The sequence below is a fragment of the Rutilus rutilus genome, assembly GCF_951802725.1.
Source record: "Rutilus rutilus genome assembly, chromosome: 6".
Taxonomy (NCBI): domain Eukaryota; kingdom Metazoa; phylum Chordata; class Actinopteri; order Cypriniformes; family Leuciscidae; genus Rutilus; species Rutilus rutilus.
In genome coordinates, this window is record NC_140214.1 from 4897199 (window position 1) to 4911682 (window position 14484).

At 37.3% G+C, this 14484-nt stretch overlaps 1 protein-coding gene across 1 annotated transcript in view; it reads left to right on the forward strand.

Moving 5' to 3' along the window:
• Positions 1-14484, forward strand: part of LOC311292284 (sodium channel protein type 5 subunit alpha-like) — a 44101-nt gene that overhangs the window by 18222 nt on the left and 11395 nt on the right. The window contains exons 9-17 of the mRNA XM_084411917.1: positions 866-1216; positions 2447-2561; positions 2962-3200; positions 4453-4626; positions 6475-6831; positions 9825-10247; positions 13709-13826; positions 13938-14092; positions 14271-14444. Coding sequence (XP_084268043.1) covers positions 866-1216; positions 2447-2561; positions 2962-3200; positions 4453-4626; positions 6475-6831; positions 9825-10247; positions 13709-13826; positions 13938-14092; positions 14271-14444 — 2106 coding nt within the window. The remainder of the gene's footprint in view (positions 1-865; positions 1217-2446; positions 2562-2961; positions 3201-4452; positions 4627-6474; positions 6832-9824; positions 10248-13708; positions 13827-13937; positions 14093-14270; positions 14445-14484) is intronic.

The window sequence follows — 14484 nt, forward strand, 5'->3', positions numbered from 1 at the left end:
TTATTACTTTTGCACGATATTAATTTTTTTTTGAGTTTCACCTGTATGGCAGCTCGAGCACCTTAGAGCCTAAGCCTCTCGCCAAATCCAAAGATTGTCAATACATTTCATTCTCAAAGTGGTCCTGAGTGAAATATACACTGGCGGTCAAAAGTTTGGAATTATTAAGATTATTTAATGTTTTTCAAAGAAATCTCTTCTGCTCAATAAAGCTGCATTTTGACCTTTAGTCAAAACTTGCCCTGTGTTTTGGGGTAAGATCTTTATTTTTATTTTTATTTTTATAGAAATTAATACTTTTATTCAACGAGGATGCATTAAATTGATTTAAGTGACGGTAAAGACATTTATAATGTTACAAAAAATTATATTTTAAATAAATCCTGTTCTTTTGATAGAATCCTGAAAAATGTATCACAGTTTCCACAAAAATATTTAAGCAGCGACATTGATAATAGGAACTATTATTATAGCAAATCCTCATATTAGAATGATTTCTGAAGGATCATGTGACACTGAAGACTGGAGGAATGATGCTGAAAATTCAGCTTTGATTAACAGGAATAAATTGCATTTTAAAATATATTCAAATAGAAAACAGTTATTTTAAATTGTAATAATATTTCACAATATTACTGTTTTTACTGTATTTTTGAGCAAATAAATGCAGCCTTGGTGAGCATATGAGGCTAATAAAACAAATCTTATTTTTTCCAAACTATAGACAAAAAAATAAATAGAGCACTTAACCTAATTCAATTTTAAATATAAAAGTACCACATTTTCCACATAAAAATGCTTCTGTCTTGCTATATGTGTTATATCATCTGCCCTCTAATCTCTCTTTCAACCTCTTGTCCTCCAGCCAGCTCACCCTCTGCTCGCCACTCTCTCCTCTCATCCTCTGAGCTCTCATCGCGGAAGCCAACTCAGTATCTTTACCTTCCGGCCGCGCAACAGTTCAGAGGCCGACTTTGCAGACGACGAACACAGCGTCCATGACATCGTCCGGAGCCGAGCGGGCTCTATGGCGACTCCGTGGCACAAGCGACGTACGGGCAGCATCAGGAGTCACTCCTCACAGGTGTTCACGCCCACCCTCACTCTTAACGGCAGACTAAACCTTTCTTTGGACCAGAACGGCATCACCAGCATCGGCCTGCACACCCCAACCTCTTTTCCAGCGTTCAGTATGGAGCAGGTCAAGGAGGGCACGGTATGGTCTTATCTGCATCACACCAGATTTACATTGATTAAAAACCTGTATGTTTGTCCTCCAAAGAACACAAAAGTAGTTATCGAGGAGAATGCCCAGACACATCTATCCAATTGAATTTTTATGTAAAAGAGCAGAGTTGATGGTTTTTGTCCCAAAAGTTAGTAAGGAATGCATTGCAACAATCTCAGTGAAATAATAAGTGCAGTAATAATAATTTGATCCTGAAAAAAATATAAATAAAAAAAAGTTCAATCTAATTAAATATGGACTGTTTTAACCAATATGTGTATGCATGCTTGGCAGCTTGTGAGGAATGTTTCAAAATGGTGACTTGTCACAATACACATTGATTCAAAGCAGTTTTACAGAAAATCATGATGTAAATGTTTATAATGTCTTAATATTTTCATGTCTTATAGTCGGATTTAGCAGATTAGAGCTGGGCGGAAATAAAGTTAACATTTTGTGATGATACAAGCATACAGGCAGTTGAGATTTGCTTCATAGTATATATTGCTTTATGTGAGTGTACTATATTTACGCGGATAAAGTAGGAGTACAATAACTGGAGACAATATAGTTACATTTTGCAATGAAAATTAAAAAAATCAGGCTATACTATGTATGCAGATAAAGTTGGATATAATATGTATCCAACTTTTAATATTTCGCTGGTCGATAAAATAGTTTACATTTCCCAACAAAATAACAATCAAGCAGTTGAGATTTGCTATGTGACTCTGGATCACAAAACCAGTCACATGTCGCACGGGTATATTTGTGGCAATAGCCAACAATACATTGTATGGGTCAAAAGTATCGATTTTTCTTTTATGCCAAAAATCATTAGGATTTTAAGTAAAGATAATGTTCCATGAATATATTTTTTTAATTTATATCTAAAAAAAAAATATTTGTGAGTGAATGCAGCACAATCGTGAACATAAATGAACAACTTTAAAGGTGATTTTCTCAATGTTTCGATTTTTTTCAACCCTCAGATTCCAGATTTTCAAATATTTGTATCTCGGCCATGTAATTATTGCCCTATCATAACAAACCATACATCAATGGAAAGCTTATTTATTCAGCTTTCAGGTGAAGTATACCTCTCAATTTAAAAAAACTGGTTTTGTGGTCCAGGGTCGCATATAGTCTCAGCGCTTATGCTGCTTTAGAAGGAAGTTCACTAAGATTTGATGTTTTGATGTTCATTTTGATTGACAGGAGTCAGTGTGTCAGACTGAACAGACCAGTGCAGCTGCCAAGCAGGAGGAAGTCCCGCCCCCTCACAGGAAGAGAGGACTGAGCTCTGTCAGCTTCTTCAGTGACGCCATGGACGGTGTGATGGACTAAAATTATTTAGGAAAAATAAAAAACAGACAAATGAGAGAATTTTTTACATGCTGTTGAAGAATAGACGTAGATGTGAGAGTATCAATGTGGATATTGGATCATATCAGTAGTAGATCATTTGGTTTTAGAAGAATTTGACGAGAAATATTTGAGTTCACATTGAGATCTCTTGCTTTTGTTTGCAGACTTTGGTATCTTGACAAATCTGAGCACATTTTGAGACCGTTGAACTCTCTTCTGAAACACTTTCTCATGAGACAAATAGTGAGAAGCAAAAATGAACATTGATTGCTCTCGATTGAATCTCACCGCCCTCAAGGAGAAACAATTTATCTATTAAAAGATGATGATGTTGCTTATTTATTGTTTTCCATCTCTTCTCTTAGAACTTGAAGAGGCCCATCAGAAATGTCCTCCATGCTGGTATGAATTTGCGAAGAAGTACCTGATTTGGACATGTTCTCCAGCCTGGATGAGAGTGAAGGACACACTTAAAGTCATGGTGATGGATCCCTTCCTGGACCTTGCAATTACCATTTGCATTGTTCTCAACACATTGTTCATGGCACTGGAGCACTATCCCATGACTGATGAATTCAACAGCATGCTGAGTGTTGGAAACCTGGTGAGGACAATTACAGTAAAAGTGGCGCTCTTAAAAACTTGGTTTGTTTGAGCATCTCAACCAGCCCTGTTTCTTTGCTTCTTCTGCATCTGTAGAATTAAACTACTGGCCAACAGTACCAAGGCTGCATTTATTTGCTTAAAAAATACAGTAAAAATTTTAATATTGTGAAATATTATTACAATTTAAAATAACTGTTTTGTAAGTGAATATATGTTAAAAATGTAATTTATTAGTGTGATTACAAAGCAAAATTTTCAACATTATTACTCCAGTCTTCAGTGTCACATGATCCTTCAGAAATCATTCTAATATGCTGATTTGCTGCTCAAAAAAACATTTCTTATTATTATCAATAGCTATGTTTCCATCCAAAGTTGCAAATTTAACTTGTGCGCTATATTGGAATATCATTAAACGCTATCATGTTCTCTTGCATTCGGATGCTGGTGTTTGGGGACGCAATCATACGAGACACCTCTGGGAGGGAATTAAACTAAATCATTCTTTCGACAGACTTTGGCTCAGGAATTTCAGAATGACTTAAACTTTTGAGAAGCTGTGCAATGATTAGTCCACTGGTTAGTTCAGTTATTCAATCACATCCACTGTTGAGAAAAAGTCATGTGAGTTTTTTTGTTGAGCATTGAGGGATTTATTTGGTAAATGTTTATGCACGTCGTCTTATCGGATAAGAAAAATGGATCTGCCTCAATTGAGTGCACATCTTGGTGTTTCCATCCAGTGTTTTTTTTTTTAATGCGATATCCCAAAATGCACATAAAAATAAGTCGACTAAACTATATTTTGTGATAACCGATACAGTTTTTTATTTGGCTGATGTATTTGATGTAAAAAAAAGATGTATTTTTTGGCGTTTTTGCCTTTTATGAGGACAGTAGCTAGACAGGAAGTGAGGTGGGAGAGAGAGAGGGGGGATGGGAGCGGGAAAGGTCCACGAGTTGGGACTTGAACTCAGGTCGCCTGAAGCACAACGGCGCTACATGTCAGCACACTTGCCCACGAGGCTATTGGTGCCAACAGGATTCTTTGATGAATAAAAAGTTCAGAAGAACAGCATTTATTATATTTATTCACAATATTATTGTTTTGACTATATTTTTGGTCAAATAAATGCAGCCTTGGCAAGCATGGACATCTTTAAAAAAATGTTTTTAAAAATATATATTATTCCAAACGTTTGACCTGTAGAGTATAATTTTAAATGTAAAGTTTTGTTCTTGCTTACCAGGTGTTCACTGGAATCTTCACAGCGGAGATGTTGCTGAAGATCTTTGCTCTGGATCCGTACTATTACTTTCAGCAAGGCTGGAACATCTTTGATGGAATTATCGTTAGTTTGAGTCTGATGGAGTTGGGCCTTTCCAATGTGGAGGGTCTGTCTGTCCTCCGCTCGTTCAGACTGGTAAGTTTCGATCCTGCTTGGAAATAGACATATTAAATTCTCTAAATTGGACAGCAGTGGCATGTGGACAATATATGAGAATGCCATAAGGAGACCTGTGAATATTTTTGAGCAAATCATTGAATCAGAGTTTTGAATCAGTTAAAGGGGGAATTCACTGCTAGCAAAATGGGCTTTTGATATAACTTGGCTATCTACGCTGTAGAGACAAAAAAAAACAAAAAAAAAACTGCTACGCGACCAGAGAAAACCGAGAAAAAGGGATGTGGTGTTTCCTTTTGCTTAAAACTTCAATACTCATAATGCACTTTTGATTTTGGTGCCACCCTTCTGTCGATTTGATGTTAAAAAGCCCTGGATCTATCAAAAGTCCACCAGGTGATGCAAAAATTTTTTTTTTGTGTTATCCGATGGAATTTGCAGACAAATAATCAGGGATATTTGGGAGCAGGTGACATAAAGAAAGAATAAAAGTTTACATATTTTTCATTTAAATATGCTACAGATATTGTAACAATACAAAGCTGGCTGAAAATCAGCAAATTATCCATTAACTGAAGCAGACTATTTCAATTTATTCACACAAATGTTTAAATCAGAATCTCGGCTATGAGTCATAACACTCATATATTTATGGGTCTCAAGACATGGAAGGATCATGAAACTAGTTCAGTGTCATTAGAAAACATAATGGCAAACTAAAAAGCGGATTAAAATCATAAAGATGACTTACTTTTTATATTGCCAGCAAAATGACTGTGAATATCATGAATATTCGATGCATTGCTTTGAATATTAGTATGCATCATTCAGAGATGACAGCTTTGAAAGAAAGAAAAAAACACCATAGATTTACACAATTCAGATTTGTATTATCCCAAAAACGGGCATCATTTCACACTTGATCTTGATCCTTGGCTCTAAAACTGCCATCAGTTTTTGTACCTGTAGTCTGTAATTAAGAGGCATAAGTGTATCTGACACACACTGAATCCATTAGTGCAGATAGCCCATCGACACATCTGTATTTTTGTGATGAAAAACAGTACGCGTGACAAAGGTGGCACAGAGTCCATCGGAACTTGTATGACCCCACGTGACCTCAAGCGTCTTACAATTCATTATCAGATTAAAGCTGCACAGTGCTTTTAACATCCCTTTATATTGTGATAATAAAAACAGTTGTTAAGCAGCTGACCATGAAAAAGTCCAATTTTTAATGTACACACACAGCATGTGTACATAATTTTTTTTTACTTTTTCATGGCTTCACCCACATGTGCATATTTGGCTGGCCAGTAATCCTTTATCCATTAGTGAGATTAAATATGTTAGAGTTGACATCTCAAAAAGTGGATTATAACTTTCTTTTAGTTCAACATCAGTCATATTGCTAACTAAATATAGGTCATGCTTTAGCTAAAATAAAATGACCAGTTAGGTGAATTTACATGAGAAAATATGTATTTGATTGGCATACAAATGATGGTTTGCAACATGATTATAAAATTAATAATTTGAGAGACATTATAGAGTACAGCCAAAACATATCTTGCAATTTAATTCAACACAAATACATTCACAACTTCTGAAATATGATGTATTTCTTGAGATATTCAAGGAGAAAAAAATGTAACCATCAAAACTTGATGGTCAAAAGTTTCTCTGTACTGGTTCAATGGTATGAAAAATAAAAGAGCTTAGCGACGGCAGCCGATACTGAAAGACGTTTTTTAGGTCTGGAATCAAACAAGCATGATAAGACCAGAATGAATTTACTGAATTAATTAGGGTTATTTTTAATTTCATGTTAACTATGTTGATATATGTTCTGTATTTTGTCCTCAGCTGAGAGTTTTTAAACTAGCAAAATCGTGGCCCACCCTCAACACACTGATAAAGATCATCGGCAACTCCGTGGGTGCTTTGGGGAACCTGACGCTGGTCTTGGCCATCATCGTCTTCATCTTCGCTGTGGTAGGAATGCAGCTGTTTGGAAAAAACTATCAGGACTGCGTGTGCAAGATCAGCTATGACTGCACCCTTCCTCGCTGGCACATGAAGGACTTCTTCCACTCGTTCCTCATCGTCTTCAGGGTCTTGTGCGGGGAATGGATCGAGACCATGTGGGACTGTATGGAGGTGGCTGGACAGCCGCTTTGCATTCTGGTCTTTATGCTGGTCATGGTCATAGGAAACCTGGTGGTGAGTACGAGAGCTGTGTTTTGCTCAGGTTATGATAATGAGATGCTGTGGAATACTTGATTCTGATTGGTCAATCACGACATTCTGCAGTAAAACATCAGTCTTTTTGTTCACACATAATAAATTAGTCTGGATTACTGTACGAAGATGTGATTGATCTGAGTGGGATTATCCATGTTCCTAATAAATGCCCTTTTTTTAAATCTGGTAATAATTTTTTTCACTTTTTTTAATACTATCTAGTAATACTTTAAAGCACGTAGGTTTGTAACACATTTGCATAATGCCAGCCTATGGTCTTCATTGGCTTCCCTCGAACAAGGTCTGCTTTGACCCGCCCTCAAACACTGTAGTTGAGGCTGAGATTGGAATAGTTTGGTTTGTGTTGTCAACATGTGGAGAAGATGCTGTTTTCTGTGCTGCGAATGCAAATCCACTTTGCTGCTCTTCCAAAGAATGAATTTATACTGTAAAACTGACTCCCTCGTTACTGTTTGTATCACTGTGTGTGTGTGTGTGTGTGTATACAAGTGCTGAGGAAGGTCTGGATCTGAAATTCAGATATGGTAATAGGCGTTTCTTTTCCGACACGCGCTGTAAGCGGTGGACCAATCACAACAGACTGTGCCATCTGACCAATCAGAACAGAGTAGGCTCTCTGAAAGGAGGGGTTTAGAGCAACCAAATCCTTGATTTGACGCTGTGAGAAAAGAGCTGATGCTGCAATGTATATTATGAGAAAATTCAAGTGTTTTTTTACCTTGAATGCATGTAAACCTATTGTAGGAGATCACAAGACAAAATTAGGAACCTTTAAAATAGCATAACAGGGGCTTTTCCAAAACAGAAAAAGGAGACGTTAGGCAGAATGTCCAAGCTAATAAGAAAGTGAATGCATGTTTTATTCTGACAAGCTCCAAGGACAATGTTTAGGATATTTTATAGTATTTTTTGGAGCTTGGCAGAAAACATTACCACCCACCTTTGTTGTATGCAAAAAAAAGCATGCCAAATGTTTGGGTAAATTATTCCTTTAAAGACAAACTTGAGAGAATGGATTTATGCACTGGCTAATTCAGACACATAGATGGTCAGTAACAGGAGACAGAAGCGGTGGCGTTTAAACACAGGATTTCCTCTACCGAGATCGGATAATTATTGAAATGACTCTATGATGGAGTCGTGATGTCTACTAAATTGATGTCTACTAAACACTAAATTGCCATAAATTTGCAGAGCTCAGTTTATATTCTTTTTAAGTCTCGAATTATCAACTCGTTTTTGGGAGGTCTGGTTCATTATTCTTTGCAGTGAAATATATATTTTAAAGATAAACCATCATACTCTAAGAAAAATCTGATTGTGGGGATTCATAAGATGGCATTAGAGAAATATTACTTCGGCCTAATACTCCCAGATGTTCTTGATCCAGTCATGACCAAAAATACCTCCAAGAAATTAGGGTCTTTTCCCAGAAAATAAGACGCTACTAAGCTTTCCTTCCTAAGTTTTCCTGTTTTGACATGATGACTGTTCTAAAATAAGACACTGATGATGTTTCAAAGAATGAAATTGCTGATGCACAATTATTTTCAATCTATAATCACGAACATTAAAAATCATTGGGCAAAAGGTGCGAGAATCCTGGTTTACTGTGTTTGGCAGATTGTAAACAAAGGAAAGCTCAGGGTAGATGCTGTGTAGGGTGATGCAAATGGAAACAAGTCATTGAGGGATAGATAAAGTTGGTTTATTGGCTGTACATATTTTGTACAGTTATGTGTGCACTAGAATACTTTTTGGAAAAACTTTTTCAATCCTTATGATTGACACCAATTTACACAAAAGTACAACCATTTGAACGTACTGTACTTCTGTCCCTCAAAGTCATGTTTTCCTGCAATAATAGTGTAAACCCTGACTAGCAAAGAAAAATCAGCACATTTTAGCCTTTATTATTTTACCCAGAAGTCCCCTGTTGTGTGTCACTTGGAAACACATTCAACATGTCCAAAGGCTTGTGCTTAAGCATACTTAAGTACACTGTTGTCCAATTCTGGATTTTCCAGCTCAACATTGGCAACTAGTGTACTCTATAAATGTTGTAAAAAAAAAAAAAAAAAAAACGCTACAGAAGCAGCCGACATTGGTAATTCATTCACAATTCTTTTTAAAGCCGGGTAGAAGGGTAGACAGCATGGGCATGTAAAATTGTGAGGCACTTTGTCCTTTGTCCAGAAAAGGACAAAAAAGCCTCACATCTCAAGTGGTGTGGATGATCTCTCAGTGAAGGTCTTAAATTAAAATCACTGAGATGACATATGGTCCAAAATGATCAAATGGCCATTTCTACAGAAAATGTGCATCCTTTTTTTTGTTTGGTGTTTGTTTCAATTTAATCACAGACCACTTAATCAAACATCATTTTATAATCTGAACTGGGTCTGAACTGCAGCATAAAACGTAAATTGCAAGAATATTTTCTCACCTATTGACCTTATTCGCATAAGCCTCCTCAAACCCTCTGTAACACAATCCGGTGAGATCTGTCTGGGATTGAGAAGTCAGTCTGGGATTATCTTTGCTGTCTTATTAAAGGTCAGAGTGCAACTAATCAGGTTTCCATGACAGCCCGTAAAGTGGCTCTTATAATAGACCAGAATGCAGGAAAAAAGCCTGTTGTGAACATGGGACATTTTTGTAAGCGATTGACATTCCTGCAATAGAACAAGAGCGTGGCACAGGAGGACTGCCATGGAAACAGTTGATGTAACTGAAGGTATTTAGATCAACAACTGCGCTCACAATATCCTAGTCGGATATCAAGATTGACCATTTCAGTAAATGTAAACCACTGTGCACAGCTGCAACATCAGAACATATAATTATCTCACTCTAAAATAGTGTTGGGTCCACAATCTCAATTGGCTATCCCAAAACAATCCCAGAAATCAAATTTGCTTACAGATCTGCATTCTTTGTTTCTCTCTTAGGTGTTGAATCTGTTTCTGGCCCTGTTGTTGAGCTCCTTCAGCTCTGATAACCTGTCTGCGCCCGATGACGACGGAGAAATGAACAACCTCCAGATAGCCATCGCTCGAATCCACTGTGGTTTCTCTTGGCTGCTGAACGCCATCAAAGACCTCTGCAACGGGAACCTGGCAGGGCACAGACAGAAGGCCAAGGAGGTGCCGGCGCCCCTGAAAGAGAACCATGCTGAGTGCAACGGCGGTTTGGGAAGTTTGGGGCGGCATGAAGAGAAGTCCGTTATTCCAGAAGGACAAGACAGTTACATGACCAATCCCAACCTCACCATCTGTGTGCCCATCGCACCAGGAGAATCAGACGTGGAATTTCCTGAGGAGGAGGAGGATGATGAAGACACGGTGTCATCAGAGGATGAAGAGCAGAAACCGGTGAGAGGTTATGAGAGGTGATTTATTAGTATTAGTGTTGGGAATTTGGTTCATTAGGGTCTTGAGGTTGTGTAGTCCGATTCATGAGCAAAAGATTCATAAGAGTCGGTTCTTTTTAATGGAATGGTCAAAACACTCTTGGTTGGTTAATGCGTTTTCTGATCTGCTCAGTGTTATTTTTGTATAATTGAGATACAAAAGAGTAATTTTGTGTATTTTTAGTAGTTTCAGTTATTTTAGCTAAAATGAGAAATGGTGGCTTTATTTTTAGTTGATATTTTAATTTTAGTTTTAGTTATCTTTAATAATCCTGGATCTAACTTAAAGGCAGTATATGTTTTCTTTATAATTAATGAGTATTAATTAATCATTTAAATAATAATAAAAAAAACTTGACAAAAGTCTTTGCTTTTTGGGACCAACTTTTTTTACATCCTTAATTGTTAATGAAATTGTTTATTATGAAACCGGAATCATTTCCATTTTAGTTCTGCGAAATAGAACTGAAATTCAAAACCAGAATAATATAATTTATTTTGATTTATGATCCCTAATTAGTAGCTTATACATCTGAACTTTTAAGAAATCACACCAATTTTTTTTAATTGGTATCACAAATTTGGACTTAACAATGGACAAGCAAGTTATTTAGCATATTGATATACAGTAATGCCAACTAACTTGCTTTTACACTGTTTAAATTCAAATGTCTGGATTTCTTGGAAAAACAAATGCATAAATGGCATCCGGACCAGTTAGATATATAACCCTAAATCCTTCATATACTGCATATAATAGTCCATTTTTTTATCCCTATTGTGAGTGGCTGGGAGTTCAAACGAGCGAGTGATGTCAGAGGTCAGAGAGATGATATGATATAACACGTGTGAGGAAGCGAGCCAGTGGCTGTATAGGTGGGGAGGTTGTGGGGGGCATCCAGATTCATAAGCTGATAAGCTGCAAAGCAGGCAAGGTGAACCCAACAGACACGCCATACAGTATTTTTGTTATATAAGAGAAACGGGATTCGAGAGGAGCATAGGAATATGGATATAAAATGGTGGAATGGTGGACCAAAAAAGTACCACCAAAAGTAGTCCATACAACAGCGTTATATTTCAGACGACAGCTTTGTTAGGAACTGAATTTTAGTTGTTATTTACTGTAGGTATTTGCGGTACATCTCAAACCTCAATCTGTTCTAATATGTTGTATCAAGATTATCAAGATCCCTGAAATAGGTTCAAAGGTGCAAACGATTATGCGTTATTTCTGCGCAAACCTAGAAAACGCAGACGTCGCACACATGCGCGTTACGTGTTGTCCTTCTTTACAAATCAACCCTCAATAAACTTTTTTTGTGACTTCTTAGAATTGTAAGTTTCACAACACTGAAGAGTGACTTCACTGAAACTTGCAAGCGAAGTCTATGAGACCACAAGATGCCATTTGGAACAAGGCCTTTAAAGATCTGTTGTTTAAGTGCCCCTGTTGCGCTTTTTCAGATATTACCTTTCATATAGTGTGAATCATTCATTGCATTAAAAGCATCTCAGGATGAACTTCCTGGCATTGTTTGGTTGCAAACTTCTTCCAAAACCTTTTTGACATCTTAAAGCACAAAATTAAGAGTAATCCAGCCTCTCTCACACACACACACACACACACACACACACACACACACACACACACACACACACACACACACACACACACACACACACACACACACACTCGCTTGCCTCGTAATGTGGGATTACATAAACAGCACTATTGGATTGTGCTGGCACCTTTGGACCAGTAATCTCCGTAAATCATTTTAAATATGTTGCCATTACATACAGGGAAAATCTCATCAAAATTGTATTAAGAAGGCCCACTGCCTACATAGAGAAAGAAACAAGGAGAATGAAACAGTATAATCTGAAATCTTGCCATCTCAGATTATACTGGAGGCTACTGACCTTGACTTGTGCGCTCGTGGATTAGATGCATATGCTAGTATCGCGCCATATGTATCTTGGGTTGCATGTGTTCTATTAGCTGTCTGTGTTTTCCATGCCAAACCCAGAGGTTTTTTCAATCAGTGTTGATTTCCTGGCTTATATGTGCAAAGATACACTGAATTGACAGATATAATACCAGTATATATATGAGGCCAAGCAACTAAATGGTAGCATAATTATGCATCGCATTAAGCATTAGATGAAGAATGAACAGACAGAGGGAATATAATGTAGTGAACTGAACATAATTTGTTGGGTGAAGTAGCGATAGGTGGATTAGTTTCCAAACTTCTCAGTAACACTCAGAACATAATGCTAAAGTCCCCCACAAAGTTGTGTTTTAAAGGGGTCCTATTATGCCCTTTTATGAAGTCTTGATTTTGCTTTTGGGGTGTACTAGAAAATGCTTCCATGCTTGATTGTTAAAAAAATACTATTTTTCACATATTTTACATTATTAAAACTCTCTCCCCAGTCTGTCCCGAACGAGTCGTTTTCGATGAAGCCTCTCCTTCCGAAATACGAAATGTGTTGTGATTGGCAGCGCTTAAGCGTGTGTTCAGGAAATGTCCCGAACTGGGATAATTCATCCATAACCGTGAGCCATACCTGTGAGCTCTATTCTAGTGTAAATATAAAAGATAGCACCCATTTTAAACCAATTTGAGCCCGATTCAGACCCTGACAATGTTAACAAACAAGAGGATCATCCAGAAAGGATTTCATGCATGGACTTTGCAATGCACGGATTTCACAGGACGTTTCAGAGTGGTATGTTTTTCTTATACATTATAGATATGATGTTATCCACCATTTAATCATGATATTTGTCGGAAAACTATGGTTATACAAACAGTAATCAGTCACAAAATCATGGTTAATTTCCTAAGAGGTGGTGAACAGCCTTACAAAAGCGAGAGTAAACAACACTATATCAACACTAATGTTGGCTAGCAGGAGAGCGTAGCAACAACATAAAACTCATAATTGGAACTGTTAATAGAAAATGCAACTAAAAATAATAAGACATACTTGCAAGTTGTGATCCAACACTAGATTGTCCTGACAAAGTGGAAACTCCATTTCAGGATAAGCTTTTGTGTGTAGCCTGCATTGTGGTTCTGGAAGCTGTTCTCCGTAAAATGTGCAGTAAAATTTTAGAATGATTTCTGAAGGATCATGTGACACTGAATGATGCTGAAAATACATCTGTGCATCACAGAAATAAATTACATTTTAAAATATATTGCAATAGAAAAAAAAGTATTTTAAACTGAACTAATATTTCACAATGTTACTGTTTTTACTATATTTTTGATCAAATAAATGCAGCCTTGGTGAGCAGAAGAGTCTTTTTTTAAACATTAAAACTGATGGTGGATTTGAATGGTATCTGTAATGGTTGATAAAATTCGAATGAAATCTCAATGCAAGCTTTGCTGCCTTGTTCAACAGGAAGTCATCAGCCTCTCTGAAGGAAGTACCGTGGACCTGAGGAAGCCTGGGGAGGATGAGGAGGAATATTCTGAGATGGGAGAAGATGTCATGGATCCAGAAGAGTGCTTCCCCGAGTGTAAGCAGATAAAACACGAAACAAGACTATATATAAATGAATATTTGTTCTCCTGTGAACATTGCACTATGCATGGTGTTTACAGGACCTAATCTCTCTGTATCTCTCCAGTCTGTATGCAGCACTGCAAGTGTTGTAATATAAACACAACCAGAGGTTTGGGACAGATGTGGTGGAGGTTGAGGAAGACGTGCTATCAGATTGTAGAGCACAGTTGGTTCGAGACCTTCATCATCTTCATGATCCTCCTCAGTAGTGGAGCTCTGGTGAGGAACAAAGCTGATTGGTGAACTTTAACCATTCGTTAACTGTTTACAGTGCTAGAGCGCCAAAAGTTACACAGAGTACCTTTAAATTGGTCCATATTGTGATTAAATGTGTAGCTAGATTAATCAGAATCAAGTTTCCTGTTCTCATTGTGTAATGATATTCTTCTTCTGACAGGCGTTTGAAGACATTTACATAGAACAGCGGAAGGTGGTGAAGGTGATGTTGGAATATGCTGACAAGGTGTTCAGCTACATCTTTGTGCTGGAGATGTTTCTGAAGTGGATCGCGTACGGCTTTAAGAAATACTTCACCAATTACTGGTGCTGGCTGGACTTCCTGATTGTGGATGTGAGTAGAAGAATCTTCTCTAGCTGAATACTGGATCAGG